Source organism: Pleurodeles waltl, chromosome 6 (genome assembly GCF_031143425.1).
Source record: "Pleurodeles waltl isolate 20211129_DDA chromosome 6, aPleWal1.hap1.20221129, whole genome shotgun sequence".
Classification (NCBI taxonomy): Eukaryota; Metazoa; Chordata; class Amphibia; order Caudata; family Salamandridae; genus Pleurodeles; species Pleurodeles waltl.
Genome location: NC_090445.1, coordinates 103,494,565 through 103,521,805, shown reverse-complemented (window position 1 = coordinate 103,521,805; position 27,241 = coordinate 103,494,565). Strand labels below are relative to the sequence as shown.

General features: G+C 46.9%; 1 protein-coding gene across 2 annotated transcripts in view; it reads left to right on the top strand.

Annotated features, from left to right (window-relative positions):
* The window catches only part of CDK12 (cyclin dependent kinase 12), a 358,486-nt gene that overhangs the window by 205,615 nt on the left and 125,630 nt on the right, over positions 1–27,241 (top strand). For both annotated transcript variants that reach the window (XM_069237454.1, XM_069237455.1), the window contains exons 6-7: positions 19,032–19,221; positions 20,927–20,983. In XM_069237454.1, the coding sequence (XP_069093555.1) occupies positions 19,032–19,221; positions 20,927–20,983 (247 nt within the window). The remainder of the gene's footprint in view (positions 1–19,031; positions 19,222–20,926; positions 20,984–27,241) is intronic.

Below are 27,241 nucleotides of genomic sequence, written 5' to 3'. Positions count from 1 at the left end.
TTCGGGGTCAGGCCACACAAGCTAGTACCTCACAGTCCGCACCGTCCACCTACCAGGGACAGTACAGGGGAGGCTTTCGGGGCCAGTATAGAGGAGGGCAATTCCCTGGGAATAGAGGAAGATTTCAAAGCCCCAAAACCACTACCAACAAGCAGTGACTCACACGTCACTCACCCACCCCCCCCCCACACAACACCAGTGGGGGGAAGGATAGGCCAATATTACGAAGCATGGGAGGAAATAACTACAGACACATGGGTCCTAGCAATTATCCAACATGGTTATTGCATAGAATTCCTGCAATTCCCTCCAGACATACCACCAAAATCACAAAATTTATCAAAACACCATTCACAGCTTCTAGAGATAGAAGTTCAAGCACTACTGCAAAAAAATGCAATAGAATTAGTACCAAGCACACAAATAAACACAGGAGTTTATTCACTGTACTTCTTGATACCAAAAAAGGACAAAACACTGAGACCAATTCTAGACCTCAGAGTAGTAAACACATTCATCAAATCAGACCACTTTCACATGGTCACACTACAAGAAGTGTTACCATTGGTCAAAAAACACAACTACATGACAACCCTAGACCTCAAAGACGCATATTTCCATATACCAATACATCAATCACACAGAAAATATCTAAGGTTTGTATTCAAAGCAATACATTACCAATTCAAAGTATTGCCTTTTGGTTTAACAACCGCTCCAAGAGTATTCACAAAATGCCTAGCAGTAGTCGCTGCACACATCAGAAGGCAGCAAATACATGTATTCCCGTATCTAGACGACTGGCTAATCAAAACCAGTTCGCTCACACAATGCTCAAACCACACTAATCAAGTCATACAAACCCTCTACAAACTAGGGTTCACCGTCAACTTTGCAAAATCCAACATTCAGCCAAGCAAAGTACAGCAATATCTAGGAGCCATAATAGACACGACAAAAGGAGTAGCAACGCCAACTCCACAAAGAATTCACAATTTCAACAGAGTCATTCAACACGTCTCCAAATCAGACAATACAAGTAAGAACAATACTACAGCTCCTAGGCATGATGTCCTCATGCATAGCCATTGTCCCAAACGCAAGACTGCACATGAGGCCCTTACAACAGTGCCTAGCCTCACAGTGGTCTCAAGCACAGGGTCACCTTCTAGATCTGGTGTTAATAGACCGCCAAACTTACCTCTCGCTTCTATGGTGGAACAGTATAAATTTAAACAAAGGGCGGCCTTTCCAAGACCCACTGCCACAATACGTAATAACAACAGATGCTTCCATGACAGGGTGGGGAGCACATCTCAATCAACACAACATAAGAGGACAATGGAACATACATCAAACAAAACTGCATATAAATCATCTAGAATTATTAGCAGTTTTTCAAGCACTAAAAGCTTTCCAACCAATCATAATCCACAAATACATCCTTGTCAAAACAGACAACATGACAACGATGTATTATCTAAACAAACAAGGAGGAACACATTCAACGCAGTTAAGCTTATTAGCTCAAAACATATGGAAGTGGGCAATCCACCATCAAATTCGTCTAATAGCACAGTTTATTCCAGGGATCCAGAATCAACTGGCAGACAATCTCTCTCGAGATCACCAGCAAGTCCACGAATGGGAAATCCACCCACAAATTCTAAACACCTACTTCACACTCTGGGGAACACCTCAAATAGACTTATTTGCAACAAAAGAGAACGCAAAATGCCAAAACTTCGCGTCCAGATACCCACACAAGCAATCCCAAGGCAATGCCCTATGGATGAACTGGTCAGGAATATTTGCTTACGTTTTTCCTCCTCTCCCTCTCCTTCCTTATCTAGTAAACAAATTGAGTCAAAACAAACTCAAACTCATTTTAATAGCACCAACGTGGGCAAGACAACCCTGGTACACAACACTGCTAGATCTCTCTGTAGTACCCCACATCAAACTGCCCAACAAACCAGATCTGTTAACGCAACACAACCAACAGATCAGACACCCAGATCCAGCATCGCTGAATCTAGCAATCTGGCTCCTGAAATCCTAGAATTCGGACACTTACAACTTAGCCAAGAGTGTATGGAAGTCATAAAGCAAGCCAGAAGGCCATCCACTAGACACTGCTACGCAAGTAAGTGGAAAAGATTTGTTTGTTACTGCCATCATAATCAGATACAACCACTACACGCAACTCCAAAACATATAGTAAATTACTTGCTCCATTTACAAAAAGCAAAGCTAGCCTTCTCTTCTATTAAAATACACCTTGCAGCAATATCTGCATACCTGCAGACTACCTATTCAACTTCCTTGTATAGGATACCAGTCATCAAAGCATTCATAGAAGGTCTTAAAAGAATTATACCACCAAGAACACCACCTGTTCCTTCATGGAACCTAAACGTGGTCCTAACAAGACTCATGGGCCCACCTTTCGAACCCATGCACTCTTGCGGAATACAATTCCTAACCTGGAAAGTTGCCTTTCTCATCGCCATTACATCTCTAAGAAGAGTAAGTGAAATTCAAGCGTTCACAACACAAGAACCTTTTATACAAATACATAAAAATAAGGTCGTCCTACGACCTAATCCAAAATTTTTACCAAAAGTTATTTCACCGTTCCATCTAAATCAAACGGTAGAACTACCAGTTTTTTTCCCACAGCCAGATTCTGTGGCTGAAAGAGCACTACATACATTAGATGTCAAAAGAGCATTAATGTACTACATTGACAGAACAAAAAACATCAGAAAAACTAAACAGCTATTTATTGCATTCCAAAAACCTCATGCAGGTAACCCAATATCAAAACAAGGTATAGCCAGATGGATAGTTAAATGCATCCAAATCTGCTACCTTAAAGCAAAAAGACAACTGCCCATTACTCCCAGGGCACATTCAACAAGGACAAAAGGTGCTTCAATGGCCTTTTTAGGAAACATCCCAATGCATGAAATATGTAAGGCAGCCACATGGTCTATGCCTCACACATTCACCAAACACTACTGTATAGATGTGCTATCCGCACAACAAGCTACAGTAGGTCAAGCTGTATTAAGAACTCTATTTCAGACAACTTCTACTCCTACAGGCTAAACCACCGCTTATGGGGAAATAACTGCTTACTAGTCTATGCAGAACATGTGTATCTACAGCGACAGATGCCATCGAACTGAAAATGTCACTTACCCAGTGTACATCTGTTCGTGGCATCAGTCGCTGAGATTCACATGTGCCCACCCACCTCCCCGGAAGCCTGTAGCAGTTCAGAAGTTACCTTCAATTTTGTACATTTGTATATATATTATTTAAACCTTTAATAGGTACATACTTCATTGCGCGGGCACTATTACTATAGTACAACTCCTACCTCACCCTCTGCGGGGAAAACAATCAAAGATGGAGTCGACGCCCATGCGCAATGAGCACAGAAGGAGGAGTCACTCGGTCCCGTGACTCGAAAACACTTCTTCGAAGAAAAACAACTTGTAACACTCCGACCCAACACCAGATGGCGAGCTAATGCAGAACATGTGAATCTCAGCGACTGATGCCACGAACAGATGTACACTGGGTAAGTGACATTTTCATTCTTTCTCTGGTCTTGATAATTCAAGTACTCATGATTGATTTTGACTGACATATTTAATTATTATTTTTAGTGTGATAAATGTTGCGTTTTCACTTCTTTGGATGTGATTATGTTCTCTTCAAGGTCAAATTTTCACCTGTTCGCCTCTAAGGCACGTAAAAAATGGTGATAACTGACGTCTGCACGTCGACGAGGGCTTCTTATTGCCTAGATGACATCATATGGCGTCGTGTGGAGTCAGGCTATTGTGACGTCATTGTCGACGTGCAGAGCTAGAAGAAATTTCCGTCGAAGCTGGCGCAAGGGGAGAATTCTTTGTGAGGAATCCACAGGTAGTTCATGTATCCACCAGAAAAAGAGTTACCGAAGGTAAGTAACTTATTCTTTACCACCTACAACTCCCTCCAAGAATGAAGGAAAACTGAGGGAAGTAAGGAAACAAGCCCACGGAAATGCTACACACTTAAGTAGAAGAGATAAATCCATTGGTGATCAGACAGTAAGATGGACTCAAGAACAAACGAGAAATCAGTACTAATATACCTCATACACCTGCTAGACAGTGGCCTCACCTATGCTTCAATAAGGGCACATCCGGCAGCAATAGTGGCATACAATAGGGACACATCAGGATCCAGCCTCATTACATCGACGGAAGTAAAGAGATTCTTAGAAGCTCTACCAAGATCAGCACCAACACTTTTGTGGAACCTTAACATGACAGAACCATTCGAACCCATGCACAAATCAGATATAAAGTCACTCTCCCTAAAGACAGCCTTCCTAATGGCAGTGACATCGTGTAGGAAGTTGGCTCTGTATGTGCTATTTCAAAGTAAGGAATAGCATGCACAGAGTCCAAGGGTTCCCCTTAGAGGTAAAATAGTGGTAAAAATAGATAATACTAATGCTCTATTTTGTGGTAGTGTGGTCGAGCAGTAGGCTTATCCAAGGAGTAGTGTTAAGCATTTGTTGTACATACACACAGACAATAAATGAGGTACACACACTCAGAGACAAATCCAGCCAATAGGTTTTTATATAGAAAAATATCTTTTCTTAGTTTATTTTAAGAACCACAGGTTCAAATTCTACATGTAATAGCTCATTCGAAAGGTATTGCAGGTAAGTACTTTAGGAACTTCAAATCATCAAAATTGCATGTATACTTTTAAAGTTATTCACAAATAGCTGTTTTAAAAGTGGACACTTAGTGCAATTTTCACAGTTCCTAGGGGAGGTAAGTTTTGGTTAGTTTTACCAGGTAAGTAAGACACTTACAGGGTTCAGTTCTTGGCCCAAGGTAGCCCACCGTTGGGGGTTCAGAGCAACCCCAAAGTCACCACACCAGCAGCTCAGGGCCGGTCAGGTGCAGAGTTCAAAGTGGTGCCCAAAACGCATAGGCTAGAATGGAGAGAAGGGGGTGCCCCGGTTCCGGTCTGCTTGCAGGTAAGTACCCGCGTCTTCGGAGGGCAGACCAGGGGGGTTTTGTAGGGCACCGGGGGGGACACAAGTCCACACAGAAATTTCACCCTCAGCGGCGCGGGGGCGGCCGGGTGCAGTGTAGAAACAAGCGTCGGGTTTGTAATGGAAGTCAATGGGAGATCTAGGGATCTCTTCAGCGCTGCAGGCAGGCAAGGGGGGGGTTCCTCGGGGAAACCTCCACTTGGTCAAGGGAGAGGGACTCCTGGGGGTCACTCCTCCAGTGAAAGTCCGGTCCTTCAGGTCCTGGGGGCTGCGGGTGCAGGGTCTCTCCCAGGTGTCGGGACTTTGGATTCAAGGAGTCGCGGTCAGGGGAAGCCTCGGGATTCCCTCTGCAGGCGGCGCTGTGGGGGCTCAGGGGGGACAGGTTTTGGTACTCACAGTATCAGAGTAGTCCTGGGGTCCCTCCTGAGGCGTCGGATCTCCACCAGCCGAGTCGGGGTCGCCGGGTGCAGTGTTGCAAGTCTCACGCTTCTTGCGGGGAGCTTGCAGGGTTCTTTAAAGCTGCTGGAAACAAAGTTGCAGCTTTTCTTGGGGCAGGTCCGCTGTCCTCGGGAGTTTCTTGTCTTTTCGAAGCAGGGGCAGTCCTCAGAGGATGTCGAGGTCGCTGGTCCCTTCGGAAGGCGTCGCTGGAGCAGGATCTTTGGAAGGCAGGAGACAGGCCGGTGAGTTTCTGGAGCCAAGGCAGTTGTCGTCTTCTGGTCTTCCTCTGCAGGGGTTTTTCAGCTAGGCAGTCCTTCTTCTTGTAGTTGCAGGAATCTAATTTTCTAGGGTTCAGGGTAGCCCTTAAATACTAAATTTAAGGGCGTGTTTAGGTCTGGGGGGTTAGTAGCCAATGGCTACTAGCCCTGAGGGTGGGTACACCCTCTTTGTGCCTCCTCCCAAGGGGAGGGGGTCACAATCCTAACCCTATTGGGGGAATCCTCCATCTGCAAGATGGAGGATTTCTAAAAGTTAGGGTCACCTCAGCTCAGGACACCTTAGGGGCTGTCCTGACTGGCCAGTGACTCCTCCTTGTTATTCTCATTATTTTCTCCGGCCTTGCCGCCAAAAGTGGGGCCTGGCCGGAGGGGGCGGGCAACTCCACTAGCTGGAGTGTCCTGCTGGGTTGGCACAAAGGAGGTGAGCCTTTGAGGCTCACCGCCAGGTGTGACAATTCCTGCCTGGGAGAGGTGTTAGCATCTCCACCCAGTGCAGGCTTTGTTACTGGCCTCAGAGTGACAAAGGCACTCTCCCCATGGGGCCAGCCACATGTCTCGGTTTGTGGCAGGCTGCTAGAACTAGTCAGCCTACACAGATAGTCGGTTAAGTTTCAGGGGGCACCTCTAAGGTGCCCTCTGTGGTGTATTTTACAATAAAATGTACACTGGCATCAGTGTGCATTTATTGTGCTGAGAAGTTTGATACCAAACTTCCCAGTTTTCAGTGTAGCCATTATGGTGCTGTGGAGTTCGTGTTTGACAGACTCCCAGACCATATACTCTTATGGCTACCCTGCACTTACAATGTCTAAGGTTTTGTTTAGACACTGTAGGGGTACCATGCTCATGCACTGGTACCCTCACCTATGGTATAGTGCACCCTGCCTTAGGGCTGTAAGGCCTGCTAGAGGGGTGTCTTACCTATACTGCATAGGCAGTGAGAGGCTGGCATGGCACCCTGAGGGGAGTTCCATGTCGACTTACTCGTTTTGTCCTCACTAGCACACACAAGCTGGTAAGCAGTGTGTCTGTGCTGAGTGAGAGGTCTCCAGGGTGGCATAAGACATGCTGCAGCCCTTAGAGACCTTCCTTGGCATCAGGGCCCTTGGTACTAGAGGTACCAGTTACAAGGGACTTATCTGGATGCCAGGGTCTGCCAATTGTGGATACAAAAGTACAGGTTAGGGAAAGAACACTGGTGCTGGGGCCTGGTTAGCAGGCCTCAGCACACTTTCAATTGTAAACATAGCATCAGCAAAGGCAAAAAGTCAGGGGGCAACCATGCCAAGGAGGCATTTCCTTACACAACCCCCCCCCAAACGAAAGAGGATGAGACTAACCTTTCCCAAGAGAGTCTTCATTTTCTAAGTGGAAGAACCTGGAAAGGCCATCTGCATTGGCATGGGCAGTCCCAGGTCTGTGTTCCACTATAAAGTCCATTCCCTGTAGGGAGATGGACCACCTCAACAGTTTAGGATTTTCACCTTTCATTTGCATCAGCCATTTGAGAGGTCTGTGGTCAGTTTGAACTAGGAAGTGAGTCCCAAAGAGGTATGGTCTCAGCTTCTTCAGGGACCAAACCACAGCAAAGGCCTCCCTCTCAATGGCACTCCAACGCTGCTCCCTGGGGAGTAACCTCCTGCTAATGAAAGCAACAGGCTGGTCAAGGCCATCATCATTTGTTTGGGACAAAACTGCCCCTATCCCATGTTCAGAGGCATCTGTCTGCACAATGAACTGCTTAGAATAATCTGGAGCTTTTAGAACTGGTGCTGAGCACATTGCCTGTTTCAGGGTGTCAAAGGCCTGTTGGCAGTCCACAGTCCAGTTTACTTTCTTGGGCATTTTCTTGGAGGTGAGTTCAGTGAGGGCTGTCACAATGGATCCATATCCCTTCACAAACCTCCTGTAGTACCCAGTCAAGCCAAGGAATGCCCTGACTTGAGTCTGGGTTTTTGGAGCTACCCAGTCCAGAATAGTCTGGATCTTGGGTTGGAGTGGCTGAACTTGGCCTCCACCTACAAGGTGTCCCAAGTAAACCACAGTTCCCTGCCCTATCTGGCATTTGGATGCCTTGATAGAGAGGCCTGCAGATTGCAGAGCCTTCAAAACCTTCCTCAGGTGGACCAGGTGATCCTGCCAGGTGGAGCTAAAGACAGCAATATCATCAAGATAAGCTGTGCTAAAGGACTCCAAGCCAGCAAGGACTTGATTCACCAACCTTTGGAAGGTGGCAGGGGCATTCTTTAAACCAAAGGGCATAACAGTAAACTGATAATGCCCATCAGGTGTGGAGAATGCTGTCTTTTCTTTTGCTCCAGGTGCCATTTTTATTTGCCAGTACCCTGCTGTCAAGTCAAAGGTACTTAGAAATTTGGCAGCACCTAATTTATCAATGAGCTCATCAGCTCTTGGAATTGGATGAGCATCTGTCTTGGTGACAGAATTGAGCCCTCTGTAGTCCACACAAAACCTCATCTCTTTCTTTCCATCTGTGGTGTGAGGTTTGGGGACTAAGACCACTGGGCTAGCCCAGGGGCTGTCAGAGCGCTCAATTACTCCCAATTCCAGCATCTTGTGGACTTCCACCTTGATGCTTTCCTTAACATGGTCAGACTGTCTGAAGATTTTGTTCTTGACAGGCATGCTGTCTCCTGTGTCCACATCATGGGTACACAGGTGTGTCTGACCAGGGGTTAGGGAGAAAAGCTCAGGAAACTGTTGTAGGACTCTCCTACAATCAGCCTGCTGTTGGCCAGAGAGGGTGTCTGAGTAGATCACTCCATCTACTGTGCCATCTTTTGGGTCTGATGACAGAAGATCAGGGAGAGGTTCACTCTCTGCCTCCTGATCCTCATCTGTTACCATTAACAGATTCACATCAGCCCTATCATGGAAGAGCTTAAGGCGGTTCACATGGATCACCCTCTTGGGGCTCCTGCTTGTGCCCAGGTCCACCAGGTAGGTGACCTGACTCTTCCTCTCTAGCACTGGGTAAGGGCCACTCCATTTGTCCTGGAGTGCCCTGGGAGCCACAGGCTCCAGAACCCAGACTTTCTGCCCTGGTTGGAACTCAACCAGTGCAGCCTTTTGGTCATACCAAAACTTCTGGAGTTGTTGGCTGGCCTCAAGGTTTTTGGTTGCCTTTTCCATGTACTCTGCCATTCTAGAGCGAAGGCCAAGTACATAGTCCACTATGTCCTGTTTAGGCTCATGGAGAGGTCTCTCCCAGCCTTCTTTAACAAGGGCAAGTGGTCCCCTTACAGGATGACCAAACAGAAGTTCAAAGGGTGAGAACCCTACTCCCTTCTGTGGTACCTCCCTGTAAGCGAAAAGCAGACATGGCAGGAGGACATCCCATCTCCTTTTGAGTTTTTCTGGGAGCCCCATGATCATGCCTTTTAATGTCTTGTTGAATCTCTCAACCAAGCCATTAGTTTGTGGATGGTATGGTGTAGTGAATTTATAAGTCACTCCACACTCATTCCACATGTGCTTTAGGTATGCTGACATGAAGTTGGTACCTCTGTCAGACACCACCTCCTTAGGGAAACCCACTCTGGTAAAGATACCAATGAGGGCCTTGGCTACTGCAGGGGCAGTAGTCGACCTAAGGGGAATAGCTTCAGGATACCTGGTAGCATGATCCACTACTACCAGGATATACATATTTCCTGAGGCTGTGGGAGGTTCCAGTGGACCAACTATGTCCACACCCACTCTTTCAAAGGGCACCCCCACCACTGGAAGTGGAATGAGGGGGGCCTTTGGATGCCCACCTGTCTTACCACTGGCTTGACAGGTGGGGCAGGAGAGGCAAAACTCCTTAACCATGTTGGACATATTGGGCCAGTAGAAGTGGTTGACTAACCTCTCCCACGTCTTGGTTTGTCCCAAATGTCCAGCAAGGGGAATGTCATGGGCCAACGTTAGGATGAACTCTCTGAACAGCTGAGGCACTACCACTCTCCTAGTGGCACCAGGTTTGGGGTCTCTGGCCTCAGTGTACAGGAGTCCATCTTCCCAATAGACCCTATGCGTTCCAGTTTTCTTGCCTTTGGACTCTTCAGCAGCTTGCTGCCTAAGGCCTTCAAGAGAGGGACAGGTTTCTTGTCCCTTACACAGCTCCTCCCTTGAGGGTCCCCCTGGGCCTAAGAGCTCAACCTGATAAGGTTCAAGCTCCAAAGGCTCAGTTCCCTCAGAGGGCAGAACTTCTTCCTGAGAAGAGAGGTTCCCTTTCTTTTGCTGTGTTGCAGTAGGTTTCCCAACTGACTTTCCTTTTCTCTTGGTAGGCTGGGCCATTCTTCCAGACTCCAGCTCTACTTGTTCACCCTGTGCCTTGCACTGTGCTCTGGTTTTCACACACACCAGTTCAGGGATACCCAGCATTGCTGCATGGGTTTTTAGTTCTACCTCAGCCCATGCTGAGGACTCCAGGTCATTTCCAAGCAGACAGTCCACTGGGATATTTGAGGAGACCACCACCTGTTTCAGGCCATTGACCCCTCCCCATTCTAAAGTAACCATTGCCATGGGATGTACTTTTCTCTGATTGTCAGCGTTGGTGACTGTGTAAGTTTTTCCAGTCAGGTATTGGCCAGGGGAAACCAGTTTCTCTGTCACCATGGTGACACTGGCACCTGTATCCCTCAGGCCCTCTATTCTAGTCCCATTAATTAAGAGTTGCTGTCTGTATTTTTGCATGTTAGGCGGCCAGACAGCTAGTGTGGCTAAATCCACCCCACCCTCAGAAACTAGAGTAGCTTCAGTGTGGACCCTGATTTGCTCTGGGCACACTGTTGATCCCACTTGGAGACTAGCCATACCAGTGTTACCTGGATGGGAGTTTGGAGTGGAACCTTTCTTGGGACAGGCCTTGTCTCCAGTTTGGTGTCCATGCTGTTTACAGCTATGACACCAGGCCTTTTTGGGATCAAAGTTTTTACCCTTGTACCCATTGTTTTGTGAAGAGGCTCTGGGCCCACCCTCCTGTGCAGGTTTTTGGGGGCCTGTAGAAGACTCTTTACTATTTTTAGTTTTGGTTGTCTCATCACCCTTCTGCTGGGGAGTCTTTGTGACCCCCTTCTTTTGGTCACCCCCTGTTGAAGTCTTGGACACCCTTGTCTTGACCCAATGGTCCGCCTTCTTTCCCAATTCTTGGGGAGAAATTGGTCCTAGGTCTACCAGATGCTGATGCAGTTTATCATTGAAACAATTACTTAACAGGTGTTCTTTCACAAATAAATTGTACAGCCCATCATAATTACTTACACCACTGCCTTGAATCCAACCATCTAGTGTTTTCACTGAGTAGTCAACAAAGTCAACCCAGGTCTGGCTCGAGGATTTTTGAGCCCCCCTGAACCTAATCCTGTACTCCTCAGTGGAGAATCCAAAGCCCTCAATCAGGGTACCCTTCATGAGGTCATAAGATTCTGCATCTTGTCCAGAGAGTGTGAGGAGTCTATCCCTACACTTTCCTGTGAACATTTCCCAAAGGAGAGCACCCCAGTGAGATCTGTTCACTTTTCTGGTTACACAAGCCCTCTCAAAAGCTGTGAACCATTTGGTGATGTCATCACCATCTTCATATTTAGTTACAATCCCTTTGGGGATTTTCAACATGTCAGGAGAATCTCTGACCCTATTTATGTTGCTGCCACCATTGATGGGTCCTAGGCCCATCTCTTGTCTTTCCCTCTCTATGGCTAGGATCTGTCTTTCCAAAGCCAATCTTTTGGCCATCCTGGCTAACTGGATGTCCTCTTCACTGGAGTTATCCTCAGTGATTTCAGAGTTGTTGGTCCCTCCTGTGAGGGAACCAGCATCTCTGACTATTATTTGTGGAGTCAGGGCTTGAGAAGCCCTGCTCTCCCTAAGTAGGACTGGAGGGGGGGAATTTCCCTCCAAGTCACTATCTTCATCCTCTGAGTTGCCATCCTCAGAGGGGTTGGCCTTTTCAAACTCTGCCAAAAGCTCCTGGAGCTGTACTTTGGTAGGTTTGGGGCCCATTGCTATTTTCTTTAGTTTACAGAGTGACCTTAGCTCTCTCATCTGTAGATGGAGGTAAGGTGTGGTGTCGAGTTCCACCACATTCACATCTGTGCTAGACATTATGCTTCTAAAAGTTGGAATACTTTTTAAGAAACTAAAACTGGTTCTAGAATCTAATTCAAACTTTTACAAACTTTTAAACTCTAAAAGAAATGCTAAACAGGATCTAACACAAGGCCCTAGCAGGTCTTTTAAGAATTTAGAAAACTTTTCAAATTGCAAAAATCAATTTCTAATGACAATTTTGGAATTTGTCGTGTGATCAGGTATTGGCTGAGTAGTCCAGCAAATGCAAAGTCTTGTACCCCACCGCTGATCCACCAATGTAGGAAGTTGGCTCTGTATGTGCTATTTCAAAGTAAGGAATAGCATGCACAGAGTCCAAGGGTTCCCCTTAGAGGTAAAATAGTGGTAAAAATAGATAATACTAATGCTCTATTTTGTGGTAGTGTGGTCGAGCAGTAGGCTTATCCAAGGAGTAGTGTTAAGCATTTGTTGTACATACACACAGACAATAAATGAGGTACACACACTCAGAGACAAATCCAGCCAATAGGTTTTTATATAGAAAAATATCTTTTCTTAGTTTATTTTAAGAACCACAGGTTCAAATTCTACATGTAATAGCTCATTCGAAAGGTATTGCAGGTAAGTACTTTAGGAACTTCAAATCATCAAAATTGCATGTATACTTTTAAAGTTATTCACAAATAGCTGTTTTAAAAGTGGACACTTAGTGCAATTTTCACAGTTCCTAGGGGAGGTAAGTTTTGGTTAGTTTTACCAGGTAAGTAAGACACTTACAGGGTTCAGTTCTTGGCCCAAGGTAGCCCACCGTTGGGGGTTCAGAGCAACCCCAAAGTCACCACACCAGCAGCTCAGGGCCGGTCAGGTGCAGAGTTCAAAGTGGTGCCCAAAACGCATAGGCTAGAATGGAGAGAAGGGGGTGCCCCGGTTCCGGTCTGCTTGCAGGTAAGTACCCGCGTCTTCGGAGGGCAGACCAGGGGGGTTTTGTAGGGCACCGGGGGGGACACAAGTCCACACAGAAATTTCACCCTCAGCGGCGCGGGGGCGGCCGGGTGCAGTGTAGAAACAAGCGTCGGGTTTGTAATGGAAGTCAATGGGAGATCTAGGGATCTCTTCAGCGCTGCAGGCAGGCAAGGGGGGGTTCCTCGGGGAAACCTCCACTTGGTCAAGGGAGAGGGACTCCTGGGGGTCACTCCTCCAGTGAAAGTCCGGTCCTTCAGGTCCTGGGGGCTGCGGGTGCAGGGTCTCTCCCAGGTGTCGGGACTTTGGATTCAAGGAGTCGCGGTCAGGGGAAGCCTCGGGATTCCCTCTGCAGGCGGCGCTGTGGGGGCTCAGGGGGGACAGGTTTTGGTACTCACAGTATCAGAGTAGTCCTGGGGTCCCTCCTGAGGCGTCGGATCTCCACCAGCCGAGTCGGGGTCGCCGGGTGCAGTGTTGCAAGTCTCACGCTTCTTGCGGGGAGCTTGCAGGGTTCTTTAAAGCTGCTGGAAACAAAGTTGCAGCTTTTCTTGGGGCAGGTCCGCTGTCCTCGGGAGTTTCTTGTCTTTTCGAAGCAGGGGCAGTCCTCAGAGGATGTCGAGGTCGCTGGTCCCTTCGGAAGGCGTCGCTGGAGCAGGATCTTTGGAAGGCAGGAGACAGGCCGGTGAGTTTCTGGAGCCAAGGCAGTTGTCGTCTTCCTCTGCAGGGGTTTTTCAGCTAGGCAGTCCTTCTTCTTGTAGTTGCAGGAATCTAATTTTCTAGGGTTCAGGGTAGCCCTTAAATACTAAATTTAAGGGCGTGTTTAGGTCTGGGGGGTTAGTAGCCAATGGCTACTAGCCCTGAGGGTGGGTACACCCTCTTTGTGCCTCCTCCCAAGGGGAGGGGGTCACAATCCTAACCCTATTGGGGGAATCCTCCATCTGCAAGATGGAGGATTTCTAAAAGTTAGGGTCACCTCAGCTCAGGACACCTTAGGGGCTGTCCTGACTGGCCAGTGACTCCTCCTTGTTATTCTCATTATTTTCTCCGGCCTTGCCGCCAAAAGTGGGGCCTGGCCGGAGGGGGCGGGCAACTCCACTAGCTGGAGTGTCCTGCTGGGTTGGCACAAAGGAGGTGAGCCTTTGAGGCTCACCGCCAGGTGTGACAATTCCTGCCTGGGAGAGGTGTTAGCATCTCCACCCAGTGCAGGCTTTGTTACTGGCCTCAGAGTGACAAAGGCACTCTCCCCATGGGGCCAGCCACATGTCTCGGTTTGTGGCAGGCTGCTAGAACTAGTCAGCCTACACAGATAGTCGGTTAAGTTTCAGGGGGCACCTCTAAGGTGCCCTCTGTGGTGTATTTTACAATAAAATGTACACTGGCATCAGTGTGCATTTATTGTGCTGAGAAGTTTGATACCAAACTTCCCAGTTTTCAGTGTAGCCATTATGGTGCTGTGGAGTTCGTGTTTGACAGACTCCCAGACCATATACTCTTATGGCTACCCTGCACTTACAATGTCTAAGGTTTTGTTTAGACACTGTAGGGGTACCATGCTCATGCACTGGTACCCTCACCTATGGTATAGTGCACCCTGCCTTAGGGCTGTAAGGCCTGCTAGAGGGGTGTCTTACCTATACTGCATAGGCAGTGAGAGGCTGGCATGGCACCCTGAGGGGAGTTCCATGTCGACTTACTCGTTTTGTCCTCACTAGCACACACAAGCTGGTAAGCAGTGTGTCTGTGCTGAGTGAGAGGTCTCCAGGGTGGCATAAGACATGCTGCAGCCCTTAGAGACCTTCCTTGGCATCAGGGCCCTTGGTACTAGAGGTACCAGTTACAAGGGACTTATCTGGATGCCAGGGTCTGCCAATTGTGGATACAAAAGTACAGGTTAGGGAAAGAACACTGGTGCTGGGGCCTGGTTAGCAGGCCTCAGCACACTTTCAATTGTAAACATAGCATCAGCAAAGGCAAAAAGTCAGGGGGCAACCATGCCAAGGAGGCATTTCCTTACACATCGCTACACAGAGTTGGCGAACAGCAAGCACTAACAGTATAGGAACCCTACTTACAGATGAATCTGGACGTGTTGGTCCTCAGGACTAACCCTCAGTTGTTACCAAAGTTAATAATGCTGTTCCACATTAAAGTATAATTCTACCGGTTTTCTTCCAGGAGCAAAATACACAAGCAGAAAGAGCCCTCCACCCGCTGGAAGTTCGAAGGACCTGTAGGATGTTGGCTCTGTATATACTATCTCAAAGTGAGAAATAGTGTGTACAGAGTCCAAGGATTCCCCTTAGAGGTTGATAGTGGCAAAATTAGATAATCCTAATGCTCTATTTTGTGGTAGTGTGGTCGAGCAGTAGGCTTATCAGAGGGTAGTGTTAAGCATTTGTTGTACACACACAGGCAATAAATGAGAACACACACTCAGACTTAACTCCGGGTCAATAGGTTTTTATATAGAAAAATATTATTTTCTTAATTTATTTTTAGAACCACCAGATTCAAAATGTAGGTAAGTACATAAATTGTAAGGTACTTCACACAGGTAAGTATGGAACTTTGAATTAAAACAATCTACACAGTTTTGGCAAAAATGGCAAATAGCTAATTTAAAAATGAACACTGTGCAAAAATCAACAGTTCCGGGGGGAGGTAAGTAATAGTTAGTTTCTCAGGTAAGTAAAGCACTTACAAGTTCAGTCTCTTGGGCCTAGGCAGCCCACTGTTGGGGGTTTAAGTCAACCCCAAACACCCAGCACGAGCAACACAGGGCCAGTCTGGTGCATAGGCCAAAGTAGGGCCCAAATAACATAGGCGCCTATGGAGAACGGGTGCTCTGGTCCCAGTCTGCTAGCAGGTAAGTACCTGCGTCCTCGGGGAGCAGATCAGGGGGTTTTGTAGAGCACTGGGGGGTCCCAAACAGGCACACAGAATACACCCTCAGTGGCACAGGGGTGGTCAAGTGCAGTGTGTGAACAAGGCATCAGGTTTTGTGTTGAAATCAATGGAGGGGGGGGGGGGGTCACTCTGGCGATGCAGGCGGGGCATAGGGGGGCTTCACGGGCCAGCCACCAACTGGGCTTGGATGAGGGCCGCCTGCTGGTAACTCCTGCACCAGTGGTTGGTTCCTCTCAGTCCTGGGGGCTGCGGGTGCAGTGCTTTGTCCAGGCGTCGGGTTCCTTTGTTACCAGGCAGTCGCAGTCAGGGGGAGCCTCTGGATCATCTCTGCAGATGTTGCTGTGGGGGTGCAGGGAGGGCACCTAAGGGTGTCCACATCATTGGAGTCGCCTGGGGGCCCTCTCTGCGGTGTTGATTTCTCTGAACATGGGCCGGGGGCGTCTGGTGCAGTGTGTGAAGACTCACACTTACAGAGTGATGCTGGAGTCTTCTTTAAGATAGTTTCTTGGTTGTAGTTTTGGACCGAGCCGCTGTCCTCTGGAGTTTCTTGGTCCTTTAGGTGCAGGTCAGTCCTCTGAGTCCTCAGAGGTCGCTGGTCCAGCTGGATGCGTCGTTGTGCAGGCTCTTTGAGTCTGGAGACAGGCTGGTAGGGCTGGGGCCAAGTCAGTTGTTGTCTCCCTCGTGTGTGCAGGGCTTTCAGGTCAGCAGTCCTTCTACTTTCTTCAGGTTGCAGGAATCTAATTTCCTGGGTTCGGGGTTTCCCCTAAATACTCAATTTAGGGGGGTGTTTAGGTCTGGGGGGCAGTAGCCAATGGCTACTGTCCTTGAGGGTGGCTACACCCTCTTTGTGCCTCCTCCCTGTGGGGAGGGGGGCACATCCCTAATCCTTTTGGGAGGAATCCTCCAAAACAAGATGGAGGATTTCCTAAGGCAGGGTCACCTCATCTCAGGACACCTTAGGGGCTGTCCTTGCTGGAGGGTGACTCCTCCTTGTTTTTCTCATTATCTCTGGACTTGCCGCCAAAAGTGGGGGCTGTGTCTGGGCATCTCCACTAGCTGGAGTGCCCTGGGGCATTGTAACACGAAGCCTGAGCCTATGAGGCTCACTGCTAGGTGTTAACGTTCCTGCAGGGGGGAGGTGTGAAGCACCTCCACACAGTGCAGGCTTTGTTTCTGGCCCCAGAGAGCACAATGGCTCTCACCCCAGCGGCAGGCTGGCACAGACCAGTCAGTCCTGCACTGAAGGATTGGGTAAAATACAGGGGGCATCTCTAAGATGCCCTTTGTGTGCATTTTTTATAAATCGAGCACTGGCATCAGTTGTGGGTTTATTATCCTGAGAAGTTTGATACCAAACTTCCCAGTGTTCACTGTAGCCATTATGGAACTGTGGAGTTCGTTTTGACAAACTCCCAGACCATATACGTAATATGGCCACACTGCACTTACAATGTCTAAGAATAGACTTAGACACTAGGGGCATATTGCTATTGAAGTTATGCCCTCACCTGTGGTATATTGCCCCCTTCCTTAGGGCTTTAAGGCCTGCTAGAGTGGTGACTTAACTATGTCACAGGCAGTATTTTGGGTGCATGGCATCCTGAGGGGCATGCCATGTCGACTTTGCCTTTTTCTCCCCACCAGCACACACAGTCTAAAATGGCTGTGTGCATGTTAGGTGAGGGGTGTCTTAGTGTGGCATAACACATGCTGCAACCCTTAGGGACCTTCCCTGGTCAAAGGGCCCTTGGTACCATTGGTACTGTTTGCAAGGGACTTATCTGTGTGCCAGGGGTGTGCCAATTGTGGAAACAATGGTACATTTTTAGTGAAAGAACACTCGTGCTGGGTCCTGGTTAGCAGGGTCCCAGCACACTTCTTAGTCAAGTCAGCATCAATATCAGGCAAAAAGTGGGGTGGTAACTGCAACAGGAAGCCATTTTCTTACGGGACCATAATGTACTACCTACAGGAGACAAAAGCATTTTGCAAGGGAAACCAGCTATTCGTGTCATTTGCTAAAGAAAACAATCAGATTGTCAGTATCCAAACCAACTATCACCAGATGTTGTTGCCACCATCCAAATCTGCTGTGCAAAAGCAGGGAAACAGCTAGACCCAGAGTGCACTCAACCAAAAAGAAAGGTGCCACACTGGCATACCTGGCAAACGTACCCTTTGAGGAGATCTGCGCCTCGGCGACCTGGGCATTGCCACACACCTTTGCAAACCACTACTAGGTGGACATTCAAATGAACAAGGAAGTGCAAGTAGGGCAGAAGGTACTTCGACGCCTATTTGCCAACTCATCCACATTTCACCACAGCCAGCCTAAAGGAGGGGGAATACATCTGTATAATCTATTGTACGGCATGTCAATCCAGAAAAAGATTCCTGCTGCAAAAAGAAATTGTTTCTTTCCTGTAGAAGTACTTTTGCTGCATGAAGAGATTTCTGGATTCACATGCAGTCCACCCACCTCCTTAGAAATGGGATAAGAAGCAAACGGGGAGAGAGAAAAAAAAGGTGGGGGAAAGGAAAAAAAAATCTGAAGATGAGACTATCACAGGAACTTCCGGGGCACCGTCTGATGTCACACAGAGGATAAACTAAGCACCAAATGGTGGTCGACAACGCCCCAAAAGAAAGGGGGTGTGGGGGGGTGGTGGAATAAAACTAGAACACAAATTTCCAGATCCAACAACTAGGCGGCACAATAATGCATAGTATGTGAATCAAGAAAACCCTTCAAGCTGCAAAATTATTTCTACAGGTAAGAAACAATTTAGTTTCTATTTAATTATGACAACTTGGCACATAAAAACTGATTTAGCTTACATTAGAAATGAAGTCTAAAAGCTCAGGTTAGTAGGGGCCTGCTTTCGTCCTAGCAAAATAATTCTCACAAACAAGCTCATGTTAGCATCAATCAATAATACATATCTAACATTGTTTAACATTTAAGAAGGTGTGCTTTCGTAGAACAGTTTCTTCCTTTATCAAGATTTTGAGAATAAGCAATGTTATTTTGATGACGTTCACCAGATTGATACTGCATTTTACAACATTTATTTACTTATTGTTCGTTTTTCGGTTTTGGGTCAGAAAATCTAGTAAGCAGTAACTGAGTATGGCATAGAATACATGCTGCGATAATTCCCAGAGTAAATTATTCTTTTACTTTTGTAATACGATGATAATCTTCTTTAAATGTTTTGCTGTGTTTTGTCCACATTTTGAAGTATTTGGTTCTCTTCCCATCCTTATAGTTGTTTTACTTTATGCTGTAGGCGCCTTTTACCTTGTATTTGAGTATATGGACCACGATTTGATGGGCCTGCTAGAATCTGGGCTGGTGCATTTCTCAGAGGACCACATTAAGTCTTTCATGAAGCAGCTACTCGAAGGTTTGGACTACTGTCACAAGAAGAATTTCCTTCATCGAGATATCAAATGTTCCAACATATTGTTAAACAACAGGTAGTTGCTTCCTTTGCATGTGGATTTTTTTTCTCTCTGCTGCAAAGCTTTTCTTGCACTTGGATTGCTATAAACAAAATACTATCACTGACTTACAGGGAGTGCAGAATTATTAGGCAAGTTGTATTTTTGAGGATTAATTTTATTATTGAACAACAACCATGTTCTCAATGAACCCAAAAAACTCATTAATATCAAAGCTGAATATTTTTGGAAGTAGTTTTTAGTTTGTTTTTAGTTTTAGCTATGTTAGGGGGATATCTGTGTGTGCAGGTGACTATTACTGTGCATAATTATTAGGCAACTTAACAAAAAACAAATATATACCCATTTCAATTATTTATTATTACCAGTGAAACCAATATAACATCTCAACATTCACAAATATACATTTCTGACATTCAAAAACAAAACAAAAACAAATCAGTGACCAATATAGCCACCTTTCTTTGCAAGGACACTCAAAAGCCTGCCATCCATGGATTCTGTCAGTGTTTTGATCTGTTCACCCTCAACATTGCGTGCAGCAGCAACCACAGCCTCCCAGACACTGTTCAGAGAGGTGTACTGTTTTCCCTCCTTGTAAATCTCACATTTGATGATGGACCACAGGTTCTCAATGGGGTTCAGATCAGGTGAACAAGGAGGCCATGTCATTAGATTTCCTTCTTTTATACCCTTTCTTGCCAGCCACGCTGTGGAGTACTTGGACGCGTGTGATGGAGCATTGTTCTGCATGAAAATCATGTTTTTCTTGAAGGATGCAGACTTCTTCCTGTACCACTGCTTGAAGAAGGTGTCTTCCAGGAACTGGCAGTAGGACTGGGAGTTGAGCTTGACTCCATCCTCAACCCGAAAAGGCCCCACAAGCTCATCTTTGATGATACCAGCCCAAACCAGTACTCCACCTCCACCTTGCTGGCGTCTGAGTCGGACTGGAGCTCTCTGCCCTTTACCAATCCAGCCACGGGCCCATCCATCTGGCCCATCAAGACTCACTCTCATTTCATCAGTCCATAAAACCTTAGAAAAATCAGTCTTGAGATATTTCTTGGCCCAGTCTTGACGTTTCAGCTTGTGTGTCTTGTTCAGTGGTGGTTGTCTTTCAGCCTTTCTTACCTTGGCCATGTCTCTGAGTATTGCACACCTTGTGCTTTTGGGCACTCCAGTGATGTTGCAGCTCTGAAATATGGCCAAACTGGTGGCAAGTGGCATCGTGGCAGCTGCACGCTTGACTTTTCTCAGTTCATGGGCAGTTATTTTGCGCCTTGGTTTTTCCACACGCTTCTTGCGACCCTGTTGACTATTTTGAATGAAACGCTTGATTGTTCGATGATCACGCTTCAGAAGCTTTGCAATTTTAAGAGTGCTGCATCCCTCTGCAAGATATCTCACTATTTTTGACTTTTCTGAGCCTGTCAAGTCCTTCTTTTGACCCATTTTGCCAAAGGAAAGGAAGTTGCCTAATAATTATGCACACCTGATATAGGGTGTTGATGTCATTAGACCACACCCCTTCTCATTACAGAGATGCACATCACCTAATATGCTTAATTGGTAGTAGGCTTTCGAGCCTATACAGCTTGGAGTAAGACAACATGCATAAAGAGGATGATGTGGTCAAAATACTCATTTGCCTAATAATTCTGCACTCCCTGTAAATGAAAGGCTCGCATCACTCAAATCCATTTTTGTTTCTTTTCAGTGGCCAAATTAAACTGGCTGATTTTGGGTTGGCTAGATTGTACAGCTCTGAAGAAAGGTAAGTTTGGCAAAATCCCTACATGTCTGCATGGCTCTTAAGGTATTTGAGATTGTTTTTACTTGCAGGTACAAGATCATGTTATTTTTGTAAACTGCTCTTTAGTGGACTTGAAAGCATTTTTTGGTATCGAAGGAACAAAGAGCTGAGCAGAGAGTGCAGTAGCTGGTCCCTGTTCTAATAGATCATTTTTACTTTGTTTTCGTAATCCTGAAATCCAGAGTCAATGGGGTGTCTGTGAACCCTTTTCTTGAGATCGAGGTAAGGCACTTGGCTTTCTCGGGAGAGCAAGGGTCAGCAGAGAAGACCTTAGTACAGCACATGAGAGGTTTAGTAAATAGACCAATTGAAAGTAAGAGACACTGTAATTGCCAAAAGGTGCCTTAGTGGTTTAGTATGACCCCCATTGTATTTGTATTTCCCTAGGTGTTAACTTTTATATAGCATTTCCCCACCTGATATTGTTAGCCTGTGGCTCTTGTTTTGGGTTGACACAGGAGTCTTCCTGAAGGTTCAGGTCTCTTCCGTTTTTAGCAGAGACTGATGAAATACTGCTAAGGATACAGAACTAGGGGCCATATGTACGAACACATTTTCCCATAGATATAGAATGGGTAAAACCCTTTGATACATCTAGCCCTAATTTGGGTATTAGCTTGTTACTCAAGGGAAGCCCACAAATAGAATCCAATAACAAGAAAAATAGCAATCCACTGAAACCCACCATTCAAAATACAAGATCCCTTGCATTTAGAAAGGTAATAAGGAGGTGTCCTGGCTTCACTGGACTGACTTGTCTTTTCTTTTTGTTTTTGTTTAGGTTTGTAGTAGTTCAATAGAGTATGCCTGTTATCTGTATCATATCCTCTAGGTGCCTGAAAGTTCAGTTGGCTCTGTCTTGAAATCTGTCACATATTGCTGATTTTGCAGTGGTGAGGCACCCAGGGTAGGCAAGGGTGGCACCAGCCACTTTTTGATCTTTAGGGTTTGGCTTAAATATGAGGTCATCTGGCGAACTCCGTGACCTTAAAGGCTACTATGAGGATTCAGAATGTTTCTGGAGTTTGGATGACATCCTTCATCCAGTAAAACTAAACTCCACACAGTAGGTGTGACCAACATCTTTTTCGTGACCTCTTTGAGGCTTAAGTATCAGGGAGGCCATGAAGGATCAGTGGCTTCTCTGGCTTGAGTTATGTTGAGGATAATACAGGCCCTCACATTTTGGTCGAGAGGGCTTTGGTGCTGAATCTTTACCACATATCCTTTTTTTTTTCTCTTCAGACTAGCTGGGCTGGGTTTTCTGTGAGATAATTGCTTCATCAAAGGGTGGTGATTTCTTTGAGAGGGTGATGCAGAGTATGTGTGCTACAGGGAGTGCTCTCAGCAACAGGGAATTCTTTCTTTTTTAAGAAAGAAAGTTGACGTTTGTGAGTGGAGTTGTGTAGCATTGCTTGCCTGGTTTCAAAGTTGGTGTGCTCAAGATAAGAATGTGCAGGTGTGAAGCGCAATGAAGTGTAAGTGACTCTGTGTTGTGTATACTTGTACTGTGCTATATCCTTTTAGACAGTCCGTAACCCTTAGAACCCTACAGCAGTATAGCACATAAAATTAAAATCTACAGCCCCCTGCACCGGAATGTTAAAATACTGGTGTGCATTAGCTTTTGATTGGCTTACAATGCTGCATAATATAGCCAAAGCTTAAAATTGTGCAGCTTGAGTAATTGATTACCTGATAGACTCAACTGATTATTGCAGGACATGGCAGCTTCTGAAATCCTTAAGTGACAGTGGCCCATTTTGGCTCTGATTACAACCTACGCATAGGAGCTCCGTTCTGTACTTGGTTAAATGTCGGGGCCTTGATTTCTTTTTTTTGTTTTTTGTTTTTTTGTTATAAGAATTTTGGTATGAATATTAAACGTTTTGTGTACAGGATCAATCACACACTTCTATTCTGCAGTAAGATAGAACACACAGTTAACCCTCCTTTCTAATACCTAGGAAACAAGTATTAATTGCATGAGTTGGTCGTAGATACATATGCTTAGCATACTCCTGCCATCTAGTGTTGGGCTTGAACTTTTGCTACTTTTCCCCTAAGCTGTCTTTCGAGTAATGCGGTATGCTGATTTACTATCGTCTGTGTTGCGCAGCTCCTTTTGTTAGAGTATTTTTCTTTGCCGCCTGATTCGGATGTCTGCTTCTGAGCTGTGGGATCGAAGCTTTAGCACCGTTTCACCAGCCTTTTCGGTGTCAGATACATCACCTTTCGACGGAGACTAGCAAAAAAACCTGGTGACTTACTGGTTTTCTGCACTTTTTTCCGCCTGCCCCGGGCCCGGCTTGACTTTTACTTTTCACCGCCACTGCTTGCACTCTAGAGACACAGAGTGATGTAAAAGACTCATTTCATCTTTTGCCTCCAGTGTCACGCAGAGTACTCCAGCTAAGATCACTATCCATACTGCAACCTCTGCATGTCTCCAGAAGACGCTGAAATGTCGACAATGAAGAGGGCGCCTCTGGGCCCATAGCATAATGCAGGTGCACCAAAGACCCACCTGATCTCTTAGGGAACCAGGTGCGACCAGAGCCAAAACACAGCCTCCACGCTGAGGGAGACATCAAAGAGGAGGCAGAAGCACAAGGTGCACTGGTGGATGTCCTAGTTATTCTCAACAGCAGTAGGGAAGGGTCTGACTCAGACCACGAACGAGGTCAAACGATTGCTTCGACGGGGCACATGAGTACTGTGGCGAAAGCCTCTCACACCCAAACTAAAGTACATGCACAAGGCTCACGGAACCTCACTGCTCTCATGCCATGGAGGTGTCCAGCACAAGGCAAAGGAGCGGGCAATTGTTCCTCTACCAAAATAATCTGTAAAGACCACTAAAATATCTAACGCACCATTCGCTCCAAAGTAAAAACCAATTTCAGAGCCGGCATCGAAAAAAACATGCACCAACACCGAAAAAAGCCTTCAGAGCTGAAATCCGTCCCAGAAAGAGTCAGGGCGCCCTCAGACTGCATCTTGTTATCTGAGCCGAAAACACCTTTGGTGGCTGGAGATACCTTCACATTTGGAGCAGGCATTGGTGTCGAATATTATCTAAATCAGGAAGTTGGCTCTGTATGTGCTATTTCAAAGTAAGGAATAGCATGCACAGAGTCCAAGGGTTCCCCTTAGAGGTAAAATAGTGGTAAAAATAGATAATACTAATGCTCTATTTTGTGGTAGTGTGGTCGAGCAGTAGGCTTATCCAAGGAGTAGTGTTAGGCATTTGTTGTACATACACATAGACAATAAATGAGGTACACACACTGAGATTCAAATCCAGCCAATAGGTTTTTATATAGAAAAATATCTTTTCTTAGTTTATTTTAAGAACCACAGGTTCAAATTCTACATGTAATATCTCATTCGAAAGGTATTGCAGGTAAGTACTTTAGGAACTTCAAATCATCAACATTGCATGTATACTTTTCAAGTTATTCACAAATAGCTGTTTTAAAAGTGGACACTTAGTGCAATTTTCACAGTTCCTAGGGGAGGTAAGTATTTGTTAGGTTAACCAGGTAAGTAAGACACTTACAGGGCTTAGTTCTTGGTCCAAGGTAGCCCACCGTTGGGGGTTCAGAGCAACCCCAAAGTCACCACACCAGCAGCTCAGGGCCGGTCAGGTGCAGAGTTCAAAGTGGTGCCCAAAACACATAGGCTAGAATGGAGAGAAGGGGGTGCCCCGGTTCCGGTCTACTTGCAGGTAAGTACCCGCGTCTTCGGAGGGTAGACCAGGGGGGTTTTGTAGGGCACCGGGGGGGACACAAGCCCACACAGAAATTTCACCCTCAGCAGCGCGGGGGCGGCCGGGTGCAGTGTAGAAACAAGCGTCGGGTTTGTAATGGAAGTCAATGGGAGATCTAGGGATCTCTTCAGCGCTGCAGGCAGGCAAGGGGGGGGTTCCTCGGGGAAACCTCCACTTGGTCAAGGGAGAGGGACTCCTGGGGGTCACTCCTCCAGTGAAAGTCCGGTCCTTCAGGTCCTGGGGGCTGCGGGTGCAGGGTCTCTCCCAGGTGTCGGGACTTTGGATTCAAAGAGTCGCGGTCAGGGGAAGCCTCGGGATTCCCTCTGCAGGCGGCGCTGTGGGGGCTCAGGGGGGACAGGTTTTGGTACTCACAGTATCAGAGTAGTCCTGGGGTCCCTCCTGAGGTGTTGGATCTCCACCAGCCGAGTCGGGGTCGCTGGGTGCAGTGTTGCAAGTCTCACGCTTCTTGCGGGGAGCTTGCAGGGTTCTTTCAAAGCTGCTGGAAACAAAGTTGCAGCCTTTCTTGGAGCAGGTCCGCTGTCCTCGGGAGTTTCTTGTCTTTTCGAAGCAGGGGCAGTCCTCAGAGGATGTCGAGGTCGCTGGTCCCTTTGGAAGGCGTCGCTGGAGCAGGATCTTTGGAAGGCAGGAGACAGGCCGGTGAGTTTCTGGAGCCAAGGCAGTTGTCGTCTTCTGGTCTTCCTCTGCAGGGGTTTTTCAGCTAGGCAGTCCTTCTTCTTGTAGTTGCAGGAATCTAATTTTCTAGGGTTCAGGGTAGCCCTTAAATACTAAATTTAAGGGCGTGTTTAGGTCTGGGGGGTTAGTAGCCAATGGCTACTAGCCCTGAGGGTGGGTACACCCTCTTTGTGCCTCCTCCCAAGGGGAGGGGGTCACAATCCTAACCCTATTGGGGGAATCCTCCATCTGCAAGATGGAGGATTTCTAAAAGTTAGAGTCACTTCAGCTCAGGACACCTTAGGGGCTGTCCTGACTGGCCAGTGACTCCTCCTTGTTATTCTCATTATTTTCTCCGGCCTTGCCGCCAAAAGTGGAGGCCGGGCCGGAGGGGGCGGGCAACTCCACTAGCTGGAGTGTCCTGCGGTGCTGTGACAAAGGGGTGAGCCTTTGAGGCTCACCGCCAGGTGTTACAGCTCCTGCCTGGGGGAGGTGTTAGCATCTCCACCCAGTGCAGGCTTTGTTACTGGCCTCAGAGTGACAAAGGCACTCTCCCCATGGGGCCAGCAACATGTCTCTAGTGTGGCAGGCTGCTGGAACTAGTCAGCCTACACAGATAGTCGGTTAAGTTTCAGGGGGCACCTCTAAGGTGCCCTCTGGGGTGTATTTTGCAATAAAATGTACACTGGCATCAGTGTGCATTTATTGTGCTGAGAAGTTTGATACCAAACTTCCCAGTTTTCAGTGTAGCCATTATGGTGCTGTGGAGTTCGTGTTTGACAAACTCCCAGACCATATACTCTTATGGCTACCCTGCACTTACAATGTCTAAGGTTTTGTTTAGACACTGTAGGGGTACCATGCTCATGCACTGGTACCCTCACCTATGGTATAGTGCACCCTGCCTTAGGGCTGTAAGGCCTGCTAGAGGGGTGTCTTACCTATACTGCATAGGCAGTGAGAGGCTGGCATGGCACCCTGAGGGGAGTGCCATGTCGACTTACTCGTTTTGTCCTCACTAGCACACACAAGCTGGCAAGCAGTGTGTCTGTGCTGAGTGAGAGGTCTCCAGGGTGGCATAAGACATGCGGCAGCCCTTAGAGACCTTCCTTGGCATCAGGGCCCTTGGTACTAGAAGTACCAGTTACAAGGGACTTATCTGGATGCCAGGGTCTGCCAATTGTGGATACAAAAGTACAGGTTAGGGAAAGAACACTGGTGCTGGGGCCTGGTTAGCAGGCCTCAGCACACTTTCAATTGTAAACATAGCATCAGCAAAGGCAAAAAGTCAGGGGGCAACCATGCCAAGGAGGCATTTCCTTACACAACCCCCCCCCAAACGAAAGAGGATGAGACTAACCTTTCCCAAGAGAGTCTTCATTTTCTAAGTGGAAGAACCTGGAAAGGCCATCTGCATTGGCATGGGCAGTCCCAGGTCTGTGTTCCACTATAAAGTCCATTCCCTGTAGGGAGATGGACCACCTCAACAGTTTAGGATTTTCACCTTTCATTTGCATCAGCCATTTGAGAGGTCTGTGGTCAGTTTGAACTAGGAAGTGAGTCCCAAAGAGGTATGGTCTCAGCTTCTTCAGGGACCAAACCACAGCAAAGGCCTCCCTCTCAATGGCACTCCAACGCTGCTCCCTGGGGAGTAACCTCCTGCTAATGAAAGCAACAGGCTGGTCAAGGCCATCATCATTTGTTTGGGACAAAACTGCCCCTATCCCATGTTCAGAGGCGTCAGTTTGCACAATGAACTGCTTAGAATAATCTGG